Below are 14,425 nucleotides of genomic sequence, written 5' to 3'. Positions count from 1 at the left end.
CTATGTGTCATTGCATTTTCTATATTGTTGTTTGGACAGAAATTAGCAGGCTGTGTACTTCCAGTTACCTCCATTCAAATACTGTAGATCTCCCTTCATCAAATGAATCCTTTATCTATTGTATAAATTAATATTAACCTTAGATTCGATCCATCTGCTATTTAGTATTATCTGGGTTTTTTCACTCACACAGTATGCTTAAAGCTCTGTGCATGCATCAGCAACTTTAGTCGTGCTTCTCATGTATTAGTTTGACCATTTGTCCTTGATATAGACCCTAATGCATTAGAACCACGAGACTCAACAAATCACGATTTAATAAAAGCAAAGTGGAGCGAGCAAAAAATGCTGACTGCTGCTTTAAATAATCCATAGCAGTCTGAATGCAGGTGAATGAGGCGAAACCAGTGAATATGTCAGTGTATAGCGCAGGGGTGTCAAACGTACGGCCCGCGGGCCGGATCAGGCCCGCGAACGGGTTTAATCCGGCCCGCGAGATGATTTTGTGAAGTACAGTATTGTAAAAAAAAAAATAATAATAAAAAAAAAAAGATTATATATTTTTTTATAAAAATCCTTCCTAGCATTACATGGATTGCATTGACTGGCACTGATTAATTTGTTGTACATTGAACTACTGGACAATTGTGTGTAACTGGAAGTCGCTTTGGAATGTAACGTAAAATGAGCTGCTATTTTTCAATGAAAGAAACTGCTGTTCTTAATGTGTCCACTAGCAATTATGTTAAGCACGCAAACTTTATACCGGGGCTGAGCAGGGAGCAAGTAGAAACAGGTAGTTCAGCTTGCCCGGAGCTACCTTGTCGTTCTGCCTTATACTTTCAACATTATGCGCTTTGGCACTCTCATTGCCCCAAAATGTCTCTGTCAAAAAGACGAAAAGTGGACACAGAGTGCAGAGTTTTCCAAGAAAAATGGTCATCGTCCTTTTTATTCACGGAAGTAAATGGGAAACCTGTGTGTTTGGTGTGCTCACAGCATGTTTCAGTGCTGAAAGAATACAACCTTCGGCGCCACTATGAGACCCTTCATGCTGACAAATACCACCACTTGCAAGGACAACAGAGAATAAATAAAGTTAATGAACTGTTGGCCTGTCTGAAGAAACAGCAGTCTGTGTTTAGTCACAGCAGAGAAATCAATGATGCTGCAGTGAAAGCCAGCTACCTTATTGCTTATGAAATTGCAACGACTTCAAAACCATTTTGTGATGGTGAATTTGTGAAGACATGCATGCTGAAGGCTGCAGAGCTCGTGTGCCCTGAAAAGCGTCAGGCTTTTGCAAATATCAGCCTGACAAGAAACACAATGGCAGACAGGATTTCTGTTCTTTCGGCGGATTTGGACAGCCAATTGAAGCACAAAGTAAAATCATTTATTGCGTTTTCAGTTGCAATTGATGAAAGCACGGACATTACAGATGTTGCGCAACTGGCCATATTCATTCGCGGAGTTGATGACACTTTGACCGTCACAGAGGAGTTTGTGGAGTTGGTGCCAATGATGGATACCACAACAGCGGCTGATATTTTCACCGCCCTCATCGGAGCATTGGACAGGGTCGGAGTGGACTGGTCCCGCGCTGTCAGCCTGGCTACAGATGGTGCTCCGTCAATGATTGGGAAAAAATCGGGTGTTGTGACAAAATTCTAAGAGAAAGTGCAGACTGCAAATGGAGGACGTGATTTTTGGACTTTTCACTGTATTTTGCATCAGGAGACATTGTGTTGCAAGTCATTAAAGATGGATAACGTCATGAAGGTGGTCGTCCAAACTGTTAATTTCATCCGATCGAGAGGCCTGAATCACCGTCAGTTTGACAGCCTTCTCAGGGAGAACGACCACAACCATGGCCTGCCATACCACACCGAGGTAAGATGGTTAAGCCGAGGTGCTGTGCTGAGGCGTTTCTTTGATTTACGAGGGGAAATTGAAGAGTTCATGGAAAAAAAGGGAAAACCAGTGGTAGAATTTCAGTCCACAGAATGGATACAGGACCTTGCCTTTATGGTGGATATCACACAGCACGCAAATAACTTGAACAAATTAATGCAAGGGCGCAACAAAGTTGTCACACAGTATTATGACAGTATATGTGCGTTCAAGTTGAAGCTGTCATTGTTGGAGATACAACTCGCAGGTTGTGACACTTCTCATTTTCCTTGTCTGAAAGATGTATGCGCGACCCAACATGCTGCACACATGAAGCGGTTCAAAGACAAAATAACAGGACTATTGTGGTAGTTTGAACAACGCTTTCAGATTTTTGGTGAACTGGAAAAAGACCACCATTCACCGTGAATGCCGCAGATCTGCCCGTCAACATTCAACTTGAAATAATAGACTTGCAGTGTGATTCAGATTTGAAAGGCAAATTTGCCGCAGCTGGCTTGGACACATTTTATAAGAATCTCTTGCCAGGTTACCCCAACTTGACAGCCCTTGCTGCAAAGGTGTTGTGCATGTTTGGAACCACATATCTTTGTGAGCAAGTGTTCTTTGTAATGAGCATCAATAAAACAAAGCTGCGCTCAAAGCTCACGCACAAGCACTTGAATGAAATTCTGAAATTGGCTGCCACTCAGGATGTGACGCCTGATATTGATGCACTTGTGAAAGCTAAAAGATGCCAGGTTTCAGGAGTAAAATAAACAGTGGGTAACCCCACTTAAAAATGCTGCATGAGACACTGCACCCTGATGTAGATGTGAACATGAATGTCTTCTGTGGAGATTTAATGAAAGTGAATCGTGTGGGATTTACTATAATCGTCACTTCAGTTCATAAGTTTGGTTGATTGACATTTTTCATGCATTGCACAGCTTTTATTTTTCTATCAATAAAGTGTAGCCTACAAGGCAAGGAGTAAATCAACCTTATTGAATAGTTTCTACCTCCGTTTGTATGGTTTGGTTAGCCCAGGATTAATATGTGGAAATGACAAAATTAAGTATTTGATACCTAGAAGAGATGTTTGTATTTTGTTCAATCTCAAATAAGTTAAGACTCAAAGTTGTGTGCCTTTGTAGATACACTGAGACGAAGTTTAAGTTCCTATCGCTGAGGTATTGTTCTAGAAATTGCACACTTTGCACAATTTTCAACTTATTTGAAGTGTTTTTGCAATAGGATTATTTCTGATGTATACATTTTCTGAATGTGCAACTATTTTGTACCAAATTAAAACAAAGAAAACAATCTGAAATTGTCGTTATTTTTAATTATGCCATATTTTTACCATTTTTAACATAGATTATCCTCCATGTGGCCCCTGAGCTAAAATGAGTTTGACACCCCTGGTATAGCGGGTCACCTCTCATGTGTGTGTGCCATGTGTCTGTGCCTTGAGGGTCATTGTGTGGGAGGGTGGTCCTAGGATGGGAATCGGTAGGGACCACCTCATGATTCAATATTCCAACAAAGTGTTGCGATTCTGTACATATTGTGATTCGTTCAGGCCGAATGAAATGGTTGGACCGGCTTATTACAGGCCTGTGAAAGCCACAGATACCATTTTTTTCAAAATATCGTTGTCAGAGCTTTTGATTTATTGTTTGCTGTCTTGATGTAAAGAGAATTTCAACAAAAACGCTATTAAAATAAATTGCCTATCCTAGGTTTAATGAACCTCTGTATTAAAAATAGATTTTTTTTGTCATCCTTAAGACGAAAGCATTGTGGAGTATAAAAATGTCAACATCACATGGATGGACTTTTCCCCGGTCCCTAGTGGTCTGGCTGGTCCAGAGGGGGCGCTAGGCCTGCTCCTGGAGCGTGCTCTGGGGATCAGGGAGGAGGTGGCGGCCAGCCTCCAGTCCACCCAGGGCTCTCTCCAGGTGGAGGCCCTGTCCCGCAGGCTGCTGGAGAACCACATCCACACCATCACACACATCGTCCAGCAGCTCAGCACCAACATGCAGGTAGCACTGAGGGTGTGCGTGTGCGTGTGTGTGTGTGTCTGTGTGTGTGTGTGTGTGTTTGTGTGCGCCCGTACGTGGGTGCATGCATGCATGCATGCGTTTGTATATATGCATGCATGCAGTGGCGGTTCTACATCCAGTTACGCCCCGGGCGAGACTCCGAGGGGGGGTTGGTGTTGTAGCCCTACGGACTTCGGCGGGGGGTTTCGGTCCGTCTGTGCACGGCACCTTCTCAACAAGCAGGTGCGCCTGAAGCCATAGGGGGCGCCAATATGCCAATTCCCCACACAATTAACTGCTCGTGGCACCCCCCACGTGTCACAAAAGAATGGCGCCCCGGGCGGCCGCCCGGTTCGCCCGTGCCTAAAACCGCCACTGCATGCATGCATGTTGCAAATGAACTGATGGGGTGTTCCTGAATCCTCGGACGCCAGCCTTCTGAGGTACTTTTGACGTAATCTCCGGTCGCGGAGCATTTATAGCATTCCCGTTCGTCTTTGTGATTGTGTCATGAAATTGGCTAGTTGTTGTTTATTGTTAGCTACATTAGCCTCTTTAGCAAACCAGCCCGAAAACAAACAACACAACTTTACATTGTATTACAGGCACAGCAAGACCGTGCAATGCATAAATTGGTGTCCGGAATGAAGTAGCAATCAGAGGCGGTTCTAGACAAATTTTACTAGGGGGGCCAAGGAAGGGCCCGTGTTTAACCAGAGGGGCACAAATAAAATGGCAAAAAATGATATTTAAAGATTATAAACTTTGTTTTACTTTAAAATCATCAAACATTTAATTGGTACAAGAGTTAATTACTTCACCAGTCTGTATTTTTCTGACAAACTATCTTAAATTTATGGAGCTAATGCCCTAAGTCATCAAAATCAGATATATTTGTTTTGTACAAGCGTGCAAGAGAGGTAGGGCAATAAAAAATGAAAAATGAAAAATAAAGTACAGGGTACAAATACAGTGTTAAGTTAAAAAAAACTCCAGGGTACAAGGAAGTGCAAAACTATGTGCCATTTCCTATTCATTTTAACAGTTTCAGTGTGGAGAAACTGTGTTCTTCCCTTTTAGAAAAGTTCCCTGTTCTACTTTTCTTTCCACATTTCATGATAGCTGCTAGAAAAAAGAAAGAAAAAAAGAAAAAAAAACGTAGGGGCATGCCTTTTATTTCTACTTAGCACGGGCAGATAGCCTACTAATCTTTACTATATAGAGAGGGATAGAGGGATGGAGAGATTGTGATAGAGGGATGGAGAGAGAGAGGGATAGAAAGAGAGTGTAATAGAGGGATTGATGGATGGAGAGAATGTGTTAGAGAGAGATTGCGTGATAGAAAGAGTTTCTGTCAAACTATTTTAAATTGACGGAGCTTATGCCCTAAATCATCAAAATCATATAAACATTTGCTTTGTACAAGCGTGCAAGAGAGGTAGGGCCATAAAAAATGAAAAGTAAAAAGTACAGGGTACAAATACAGTGTGTCAATGTGGAAAAAAAAACTCCAGGGTACAACGAATTGCAAAACTATGTGCCATTTCCTATTTATTTTATTAGTTTCAGTGTAGAAAAACTGTGTTCTTCTATTTTAGAAAAATTCCCTGTTCTACTTTTCTTTCCTCATTTCATGATAGCTGCTAGAAAAAGAAAGAAAAAATGAAAAAAAAACATAGGGGCATGCCTTGCATTTCGTTGCTGCTGGAAGGATGTTGACATTTGGACACTTGTTTCTGCTTCGATGAGTTTGCTTAGATATGATTAAGTTTCTAAATACATCGAGACCAGACATTTACAAACTTCATTTCACTATCAGTGTGAGGAACTACAGTAACACGGTAATGTGCAAGAACGAGTCACTTACGAAATTAAATTGTTTTGCTTGCCTTCGACTCTTGCAACAGGAGAGATCGTGGCTCCTTTCGCCAAGAGTAGCCGCTGAGCTCTCATTCACCGAGGAGCAGCACCTCAGTGTTTGGGTGCGGCCCTCTATTTTACCCGTGTAGAACGTTGCGTCGCATTACTTCCGTAAAATTAATAAAATCCTAATTGTTATATTTGGTCAGCACAGGGGGGCCAGCGATATGTCTACAGGGGCAATGGCCCCCGTAGGCCCCCTGTGTGGAACCGTCATTGATAGCAATGTAATCAAGTGTGTAAGAGCATTTAAAATCAACATTAAAATGACCAATGTGGTACAAATATAAAGAAAATAAATCTCTTCACGGGCGCAGCGATTTTTGTTGAGAGCGTCATCACTGCTCTCGGTCTACTGTCAGAATTCCGAGAGTTGAAGACAAAAAGGGTCATGCCTCCGAGAAATGCCGCAAGAAAGCTGGGAGATTTCCGACGACATCCTCTTTCGCACCTTTGAGCTTATTTACCACCATTTGATTGGAATGAAAAATGGCAGAATGACTCAGTCCAAAACCCCTTACAGTTCCAATCCAGTGTGTGTGTGTGTGTGAGAGAGAGAGTGTGTGAGAGTGTGTGTGTGCGAGTGTGTGTGTTTACACGTTATGCTGAGATCAGCACAGTTGAGTCATGACAGATTTAGTGTTGCCGCGTTCTGAAAGCCTTTCCAATCAAAATGCATTGCTCGTTAGAGCAATTGTCTGGACAGGTTTAGGAAAACAAGGAGGCATCTCTCTTCCGATCAGGTTGTCCTTAATACTTGCTAATAGATTCGGGGGATGTGAATGTCCATTACTACTTATTAGCGAGTGACCACTCCCAAACCATCATGTCTTGATAATGAAACTCCTGGGACGTTCTCAGGATCACCTGATGGATCTCTGGGATGTTGCTGGGGGGGTTCTGAGCGTTTCACTGCGCCTGCCCTTGACAGCAACTATCCTAGGGAAGGTAATGGAGATGGTGTGAGAGTGTGTGTGTGTGAGTGTGTGTGTGTACGTGTGTGTGTGCGTGTACGTGTGTGCATGTGCGTGATGGTGGGCGGTAGGAAAGCTGAATACCCTGATCAATATTTGATCCCTGGTCTAAGCAGAGATAATGGTTTTAGTTAATTTGCTCAGACTTGGCATCTTCTACAGCATGATGTGATCAATGATAAAGATAAACTTCCTTTTTTCCCCCATCTGAATCACCATAACAGATCTTTGACCTGTAACCGCAGCAGTTTATATTTAGTTTAGTCATTCATGTGTGGGTGCCCTGGTCCATGGATCCACCACTGAATTCCAACTTGTTCCTCTGAAAATCTCAGTGTTCTCAAATGAGCCAGTTGGCTGGAGATTCAAAACAAAAAGCGATTCTCTCTGTGTATCATTTTGGATGGTTTGAGGGGGCAGGCTAATTTATGATTTAGAGTAATCATAACCATAGTCCATGGGCAAGAAATGTGTTATTCTGTCCACAGGCATGATATTAGACAGAGGATACAATATTTTTATTAAGTGATTCAAATAGTATTTCACGCTGTCCCATTGCCATTGCAAGTACGCAAAGAAAATGAAAATACATCCCTCAAATGCCTTCTTCTCTTGGCCTCAAGCAAAATAAAAATCTCCATATCCTTTCGTATTCCAAAATGAAAATGTCCTAACACTATTCAGCATGAGAAAAGAGTGTGCTTGTTCTCCCAACCAGATCCATTAAGCATCCTTGTTCTTCTGCATGTAGGCCTTGGAGAGCCAGATCGCCCAGAGAGACTCGCTGGCCGGTGAAACCTCGCTGGCTGTTCAGAGCCTGGACCAGAAGAGCAGGGAGGGGATTGGAGTCCTGAGAGGCAGAGTGGCTCGGTATGCAACTCATCATATCAGTGTATGCACCTGGGTGTTGCCGTTGATCACATCACAACAATAGAACAAGGTTAATGCAGGGGAGCGCTTGAATCCAATTGCACTGTTGTGTTTTTGTTTCTGTTATTCAGAGACATTATTTCACCAATGCTTTTATTTTGTCCTCTCATAACCCAAGTTTAAATATAAAACATAAATTGAATATACTTTTCTTTAAAAAAGTATATTTTCTTTTGTCCCTCCGTTTTCACATTTATTTTATTGTCATGCTTTTTGAAAACACTTTGAAGAGCATAAACACTTTGTGTGCGTCAACTCGGGTATATAATCCCATTATTTGGTTACATGCTGGCGAAATTTCCAGACTTTTAAAACAAATTCTGTCCTCCATTACCTACCTATTTGTGTTTTTGTTCTCTCTGTTTTAACATGGGATTAACTAAGTCAACCCCCAGTCAGGGTTTATATAATGTAAGCTTAACCGAAATCAGATGAACTGATTGAGATGTATGTAGCACATATGTCCATACATCAGGAACCAAGCCACGACTCTGTAGCGTGCGGAAAGAAAACATGACCACGTACACTGATACGTGGAGTTCAAAGATTAAAATCTTTAGCTCAGGCCGTGATAAATCGGTGTGATCCAACGTGGGTTTAAGTGTTTGGTCGCCGCCAGTCTGACCACGTCTAGATATCTGGCCTGTGGCCTGTAGTATTGACTCAGAGGTCTGAGGAGAGAAACACAGAAGTACTCAACAAAGAGCAGACATATGGCGCTCTGGAAGAACTGTCGGAAAACGGCTTGTTTGAAAGCCATGAGAAAACTGGGATCTATTATATGAGCTTCAGTGTTTTTAGCACAAGCATTTGAATGTAGCGTGCTTCTAGTGTGGCACTCTCATCGTTACTGCAAAGAGGGAATAACGTCAAGTAAATTGCGGACTTCAATCACTCCTGTGTTGATGTGTTTATTGAGCATGGCGCACATCAACACACACACACAAACACACACACACACACACACACACACACACACACACACACACACATATCCACACACATAAAATTGATCTGTGTTGTCTTGTTTATTTATTTTGCCACAAATTAGATTCAATAGCTGACCTGCCTGAGGAATGACATCATAAATTAGGTAAAAGAAGAAAGCAATATTGGAGCTTTGCACAGAGACAAAGAGAGAGAAAGATAGAGAGGGAGATAGAGAGAGAGAGATGCACTCCAGGCTGCCCCAGTCGGTCTTTCAACTTTCAAAGTGGAAGCAGGGAGGAATGGTTGAGGAAAGCAGTTATCAATAAGCAAATTTCAACAACAAAAAAAAGTGTGTGCGTGTGTGTGTGTTTATATGTGTGGGCTGTGTGTGTGTGTTGTCTTGTTTATGCATATTCATATTTATGCAATGCTTGCTTATCTGAGTATAAGTTCTCTCTCTCGTTCTCTCTCTCTCTCTCTCTCCCCCTCTCTCTCTCTCTCTCTCTCTAATTAAATCATTAATTTTGTGCCTGACTCAACCCATTCCCAGCTGTGATGCCAGCATAGCACGAGTGAGTGCTGATGTCATCTCTGGGGGACAGCAGGTGAGGAGACTCCAACAGGAGGTGACAGAGCTCAGGGCAATCCTGGATGTCCGCCTGAAAATTATGGAGACCAAGGTGAGACAGGGTGGAAAAACCTTTTTAAATTGATTTTTCCAATTCAATCTCCTCCATTTTAGTCGGGTGTCATATGTATATATATATATATATACCTATTGTATATTTTTATGTGATTCTTATATTAAATCAAAAACACCCTATTGACTTGACTTTTGCAATACTATTCGGAGGAAAACACATTTCAGATCCCCAGTTTTTAGTGCGTTTGAGATGCATGGCATACCGCTAATGACAAACACTACGTCATACAAGGTAGAAAACATCACTCTTTCAGCTATGTGTAACGTGGCGTTATTAGCATGATGCTCTAACCAGTGCGTTCGAGATGCATCACATACCGCTAATGACAGACACTACGTTATACAAGATAAAAAACTTCCCTCTTTCCGCTATGTGTTCCGTAGCGGTATTAGCATGACGCTTTAACCAGTGCGTTCGAGATGCATCACATACCGCTAATGACAAACAATACGTTATACAAGGTAAAATCGTCACTGATTAACCTATGTGAGGCAATACCAATATGGCAATTACGGGTATTGAACCCCCGACCTTCACATTATTAGCACGACGCTCTAACCAACTGAGCTAAACGGCCAAGTTAAGGACTTCCAGGATAAGACTTTACCGACCTCCACTGTTTAGTTCTTGGTGCGTTCGAAACGCATCGTACACCACTAATGACAAACACTACGTTATACAAGGTAAAAAACGTCACTCTTTCAGCTATGTGTTCTGTCGCGTTATTAGCATGACGCTCTAACCAACTGAGCTAAACAGGCATATTTATGGGACGCAGGATAACACATTTCGGATCCCCAGTTTTCAGTGCGTTTGAGATGCATGGCATACCGTTAATGACAAACACTACGTTATACAAGGGAAAAAACTTCACCCTTTCAGTAATGTCTTCCGTCGCGTGATTAGCAAGACGCTCAAACCAACTGAGCTAAACAGGCATATTTATGGGACGCAGGATAACACATTTCGGATCCCCAGTTTTTAGTGCGTTCTAGATGCATGCCATAACGCTAGTGACAAACACCACGTTATACAAGGTAAAAAACTTCACTCTTTCAGCTATGAGTTCCGTAGCGTTATTAGCATGACGCTTCAACCAGTGCGTTTGAGATGCATCGCTTAGCGCTATTGACAAACACTACGTTATACACGGTAAAATCGTCACCGATTAACCTATGTGAGGCAATAAGCATATGGCCATTACGAGTATCGAACCCTCGACCTTCGCGTTATTAGCACGACGCTCTAACCAACTGAGCTAAACAGGCATATTCATAGCGCGCGGAATAACACATTTCGGATCCCCAGTTGTTAGCGCGTTCTAGATGCATGCCATAACGCTAACGACAAACACTACGTTATACAATGTAAAAAACATCACCCTATCAGTTATGTCTTCCGTCGCGTGATTAGCAACACACTCTAAACAACTGAGCTAAACGGGGCGCAGGATAACTCATTTCGGATCCCCAGTTATAAGTGCGTTCTAGATGCATGCCATAACGCTAATGACAAACACTACGTTATGCAAGGTAAAAAACTTCATTCTTTCAGCTATGTGTTGCGTAGCGTCATTAGCATGACGCTTTAACCAGTGCGTTCGAGATGCATCGTTTACCGCTATTGACAAACACTACGTTATACACGGTAAAATCGTCACCGATTAACCTATGTGAGGCAATAAACATATGGCCATTGCGGGTATCGACCTTCGCGTTATTAGCACGACGCTCTAACCAACTGAGCTAAACGGCCATGTTTAGGACTTCCAGGATAACACTTTACCGACCTCCACTGTTTAGTTCTTGGTGCGTTCTAGATGCATCGTACACCACTAATGACAAACACTACGTTATACAAGGTAAAAAACGTCACTCTTTCAGCTATGTGTTCCGTCGCGATATTAGCATGACGCTCTAACCAACTGAGCTAAACGAGCATATTTAAAGGGCGCAGGATAACACATTTCGGATCTCCAGTTTTTAGTGCGTTTGAGATGCATGGCATACCGCTAATGACAAACACTACGTTATATAAGGTAAAAAACGTCAGTCTTTCAGCTATGTGCTCCGTCTCGTTATTAGCATGACACTATAACCAGTGCGTTCGAGATGCATCGTTTACCGCTAATGACAAACACTACGTTACACAAGGTAAAATCGTCACTGATTAACCTATGTGAGGCAATAAGCATATGTCCATTACGGGTATCGAACCCGCGACCTTCGCGTTATTAGCACGACGCTCTAACCAACTGAGCTAAACGGCCATGTTTAAGACTATCAGGATAAGATTTTACCGACCTCCACTGTTTAGTTCTTGCTGCGTTGGAGACGCCTCGTACACCACTAATGACCAACACTACGTTATACAAGGTAAAAAACGTCACCCTTTCAGCTATGTGTTCTGTCGCGTTATTAGCATGACGCTCTAACCAACTGAGCTAAACAGGCATATTTATGGGGCGCAGGATAACACATTTCGGATCGCCAGTTGTTAGCGCGTTTGAGATGCATGGCATACCGTTAATGACAAACACTACGTTATACAAGGTAAAAAATTCACTCTTTCAGCTATGTGCTCCGTCGAATTATTAGCATGACTCTCTAACCAACTGAGCTAAACAGGCATATTCATAGCGTGCGGAATAACACATTTTGGATCCCCAGTTGTTAGCGCGTTCTAGATGCATGCCATAACGCTAACGACAAACACTACGTTATACAATGTAAAAAACATCACCCTATCAGTTATGTCTTCCGTCGCGTGATTAGCAAGACACTCTAAACAACTGAGCTAAACGGGGCGCAGGATAACACATTTTGGATCCCCAGTTATAAGTGCGTTCTAGATGCATGCCATAACGCTAATGACAAACACTACGTTATACAAGGTAAAAAACTTCATTCTTTCAGCTATGTGTTGCGTAGCGTCATTAGCATGACGCTTTAACCAGTGCGTTCGAGATGCATCGTTTACCGCTAATGACAAACACTACGTTACACAAGGTAAAATCGTCACTGATTAACCTATGTGAGGCAATAAGCATATGGCCATTACGGGTATCGAACCCGCGACCTTCGCGTTATTAGCACGACGCTCTAACCAACTGAGCTAAACGGCCATGTTTAGGACTTCCAGGATAACACTTTACCGACCTCCACTGTTTAGTTCTTGGTGCGTTCTAGATGCATCGTACACCACTAATGACAAACACTACGTTATACAAGGTAAAAAACGTCACCCTTTCAGCTATGTGTTCTGTCGCGTTATTAGCATGACGCTCTAACCAACTGAGCTAAACGAGCATATTTAAAGGGCGCAGGAAAACACATTTCGGATCTCCAGTTTTTAGTGCGTTTGAGATGCATGGCATACCGCTAATGACAAACACTACGTTATATAAGGTAAAAAACTTCAGTCTTTCAGCTATGTGCTCCGTCTCGTTATCAGCATGACACTATACCAGTGCGTTCGAGATGCATCGTTTACCGCTAATGACAAACACTACGTTACACAAGGTAAAATCGTCACTGATTAACCTATGTGAGGCAAAAAGCATATGGCCATTACGGGTATCGAACCCTCGACCTTCGCGTTATTAGCACGACACTCTAACCAACTGAGCTAAAGGGCCATGTTTAGAGCTTCCAGGATAACACTTTACCGACCTCCACTGTTTAGTTCTTGGTGCGTTGGAGACGCATCGTACACCACTAATGACAAACACTACGTTATACAAGGTAAAAAACGTCACTATTTCAGCAATGTGTTCCGTCGCGTTATTAGCATGACGCTCTAACCAACTGAGCTAAACGGGCATATTTAAGGGGCGCAGGATAACACATTTCGGATCCCCAGTTATTAGTGCGTTCTAGATGCATGCCATAACGCTAATGACAAACACTACGTTATACAAGGTAAAAAACTTCATTCTTTCAGCTATGTGTTGCGTAGCGTCATTAGCATGACGCTTTAACCAGTGCGTTGGAGATGCATCGCATACCGCTAATGACAAACACTACGTTATACAAGGTAAAAAACGTCACTCTTTCAGCTATGTGTTCCGTCGCATTATTAGCATGACGCTCTAACCAACTGAGCTAAACGGGCATATTTAAGGGGTGCAGGATAACACATTTCGGATCCCCAGTTGTTGCCCTAACGCTAACGACAAACACTACTTTATACAAGGTAAAAAACTTCACTCTTTCAGCTGTGTGCTACGTCATGTTATTAGCATGACGCTTTAACCAGTGCGTTCGAGATGCATCGCATACCGCTAATGACAAACACTACGTTACACAAGGTAAAATCGTCACCGATTAACCTACGTGTGGCAATAAGCAAATTGCCATTACGGGTTTCATTCCGCGACCTTCGCATTATTAGCACGACGCTCTAACCAACTGAGCTAAACAGCCATGTTTAAAACTTCCAGGATAAGACTTAATCGACCTCCACTGTTTAGTTCTTGGTGCGTTGGAGACGCCTCGTACACCACTAATGACAAACACTACGTTATACAAGGTAAAAAACGTCACCCTTTCAGCTATGTGTTCTGTCGCGTTATTAGCATGACGCTTTAACCAATTCGTTCGAGATGCATCGTTAACCGCTATTGACAAACACTACGTTATACACGGGAAAATCCTCACTGATTAACCTATGTGAGGCAATAAGAACATGGCCATTACGGGAATCGAACCCACGACCTACGCGTTATTAGCACAACGCTCTAACCAACTGAGCTAAACGGCCATGTTTAAGACTATCAGGATAAGATTTTACCGACCTCCACTGTTTAGTTCTTGCTGCGTTGGAGACGCCTCGTACACCACTAATGACCAACACTACGTTATACAAGGTAAAAAACGTCACCCTTTCAGCTATGTGTTCTGTCGCGTTATTAGCATGACGCTCTAACCAACTGAGCTAAACAGGCATATTTATGGGGCGCAGGATAACACATTTCGGATCGCCAGTTGTTAGCGCGTTTGAGATGCATGGCATACCGTTAATGACA

At 42.5% G+C, this 14,425-nt stretch overlaps 1 protein-coding gene across 1 annotated transcript in view; it reads left to right on the top strand.

Moving 5' to 3' along the window:
* The window catches only part of fam81b (family with sequence similarity 81 member B), a gene marked incomplete at both ends in the record, with an annotated part of 101,333 nt that overhangs the window by 187 nt on the left and 86,721 nt on the right, over window positions 1-14,425 (top strand). Inside the window, 3 exons of the mRNA XM_079750289.1 lie at window positions 3,752-3,941; window positions 7,587-7,705; window positions 9,246-9,375. Of these exons, the coding sequence (XP_079606415.1) occupies window positions 3,752-3,941; window positions 7,587-7,705; window positions 9,246-9,375 (439 nt within the window). The remainder of the gene's footprint in view (window positions 1-3,751; window positions 3,942-7,586; window positions 7,706-9,245; window positions 9,376-14,425) is intronic.

Source organism: Pollachius pollachius (assembly GCF_949987615.1).
Source record: "Pollachius pollachius genome assembly, chromosome: 1".
Classification (NCBI taxonomy): domain Eukaryota; kingdom Metazoa; phylum Chordata; class Actinopteri; order Gadiformes; family Gadidae; genus Pollachius; species Pollachius pollachius.
Note: the sequence above shows the minus strand (reverse complement) of the source record. Positions and strands in the feature narration are given on the sequence as shown.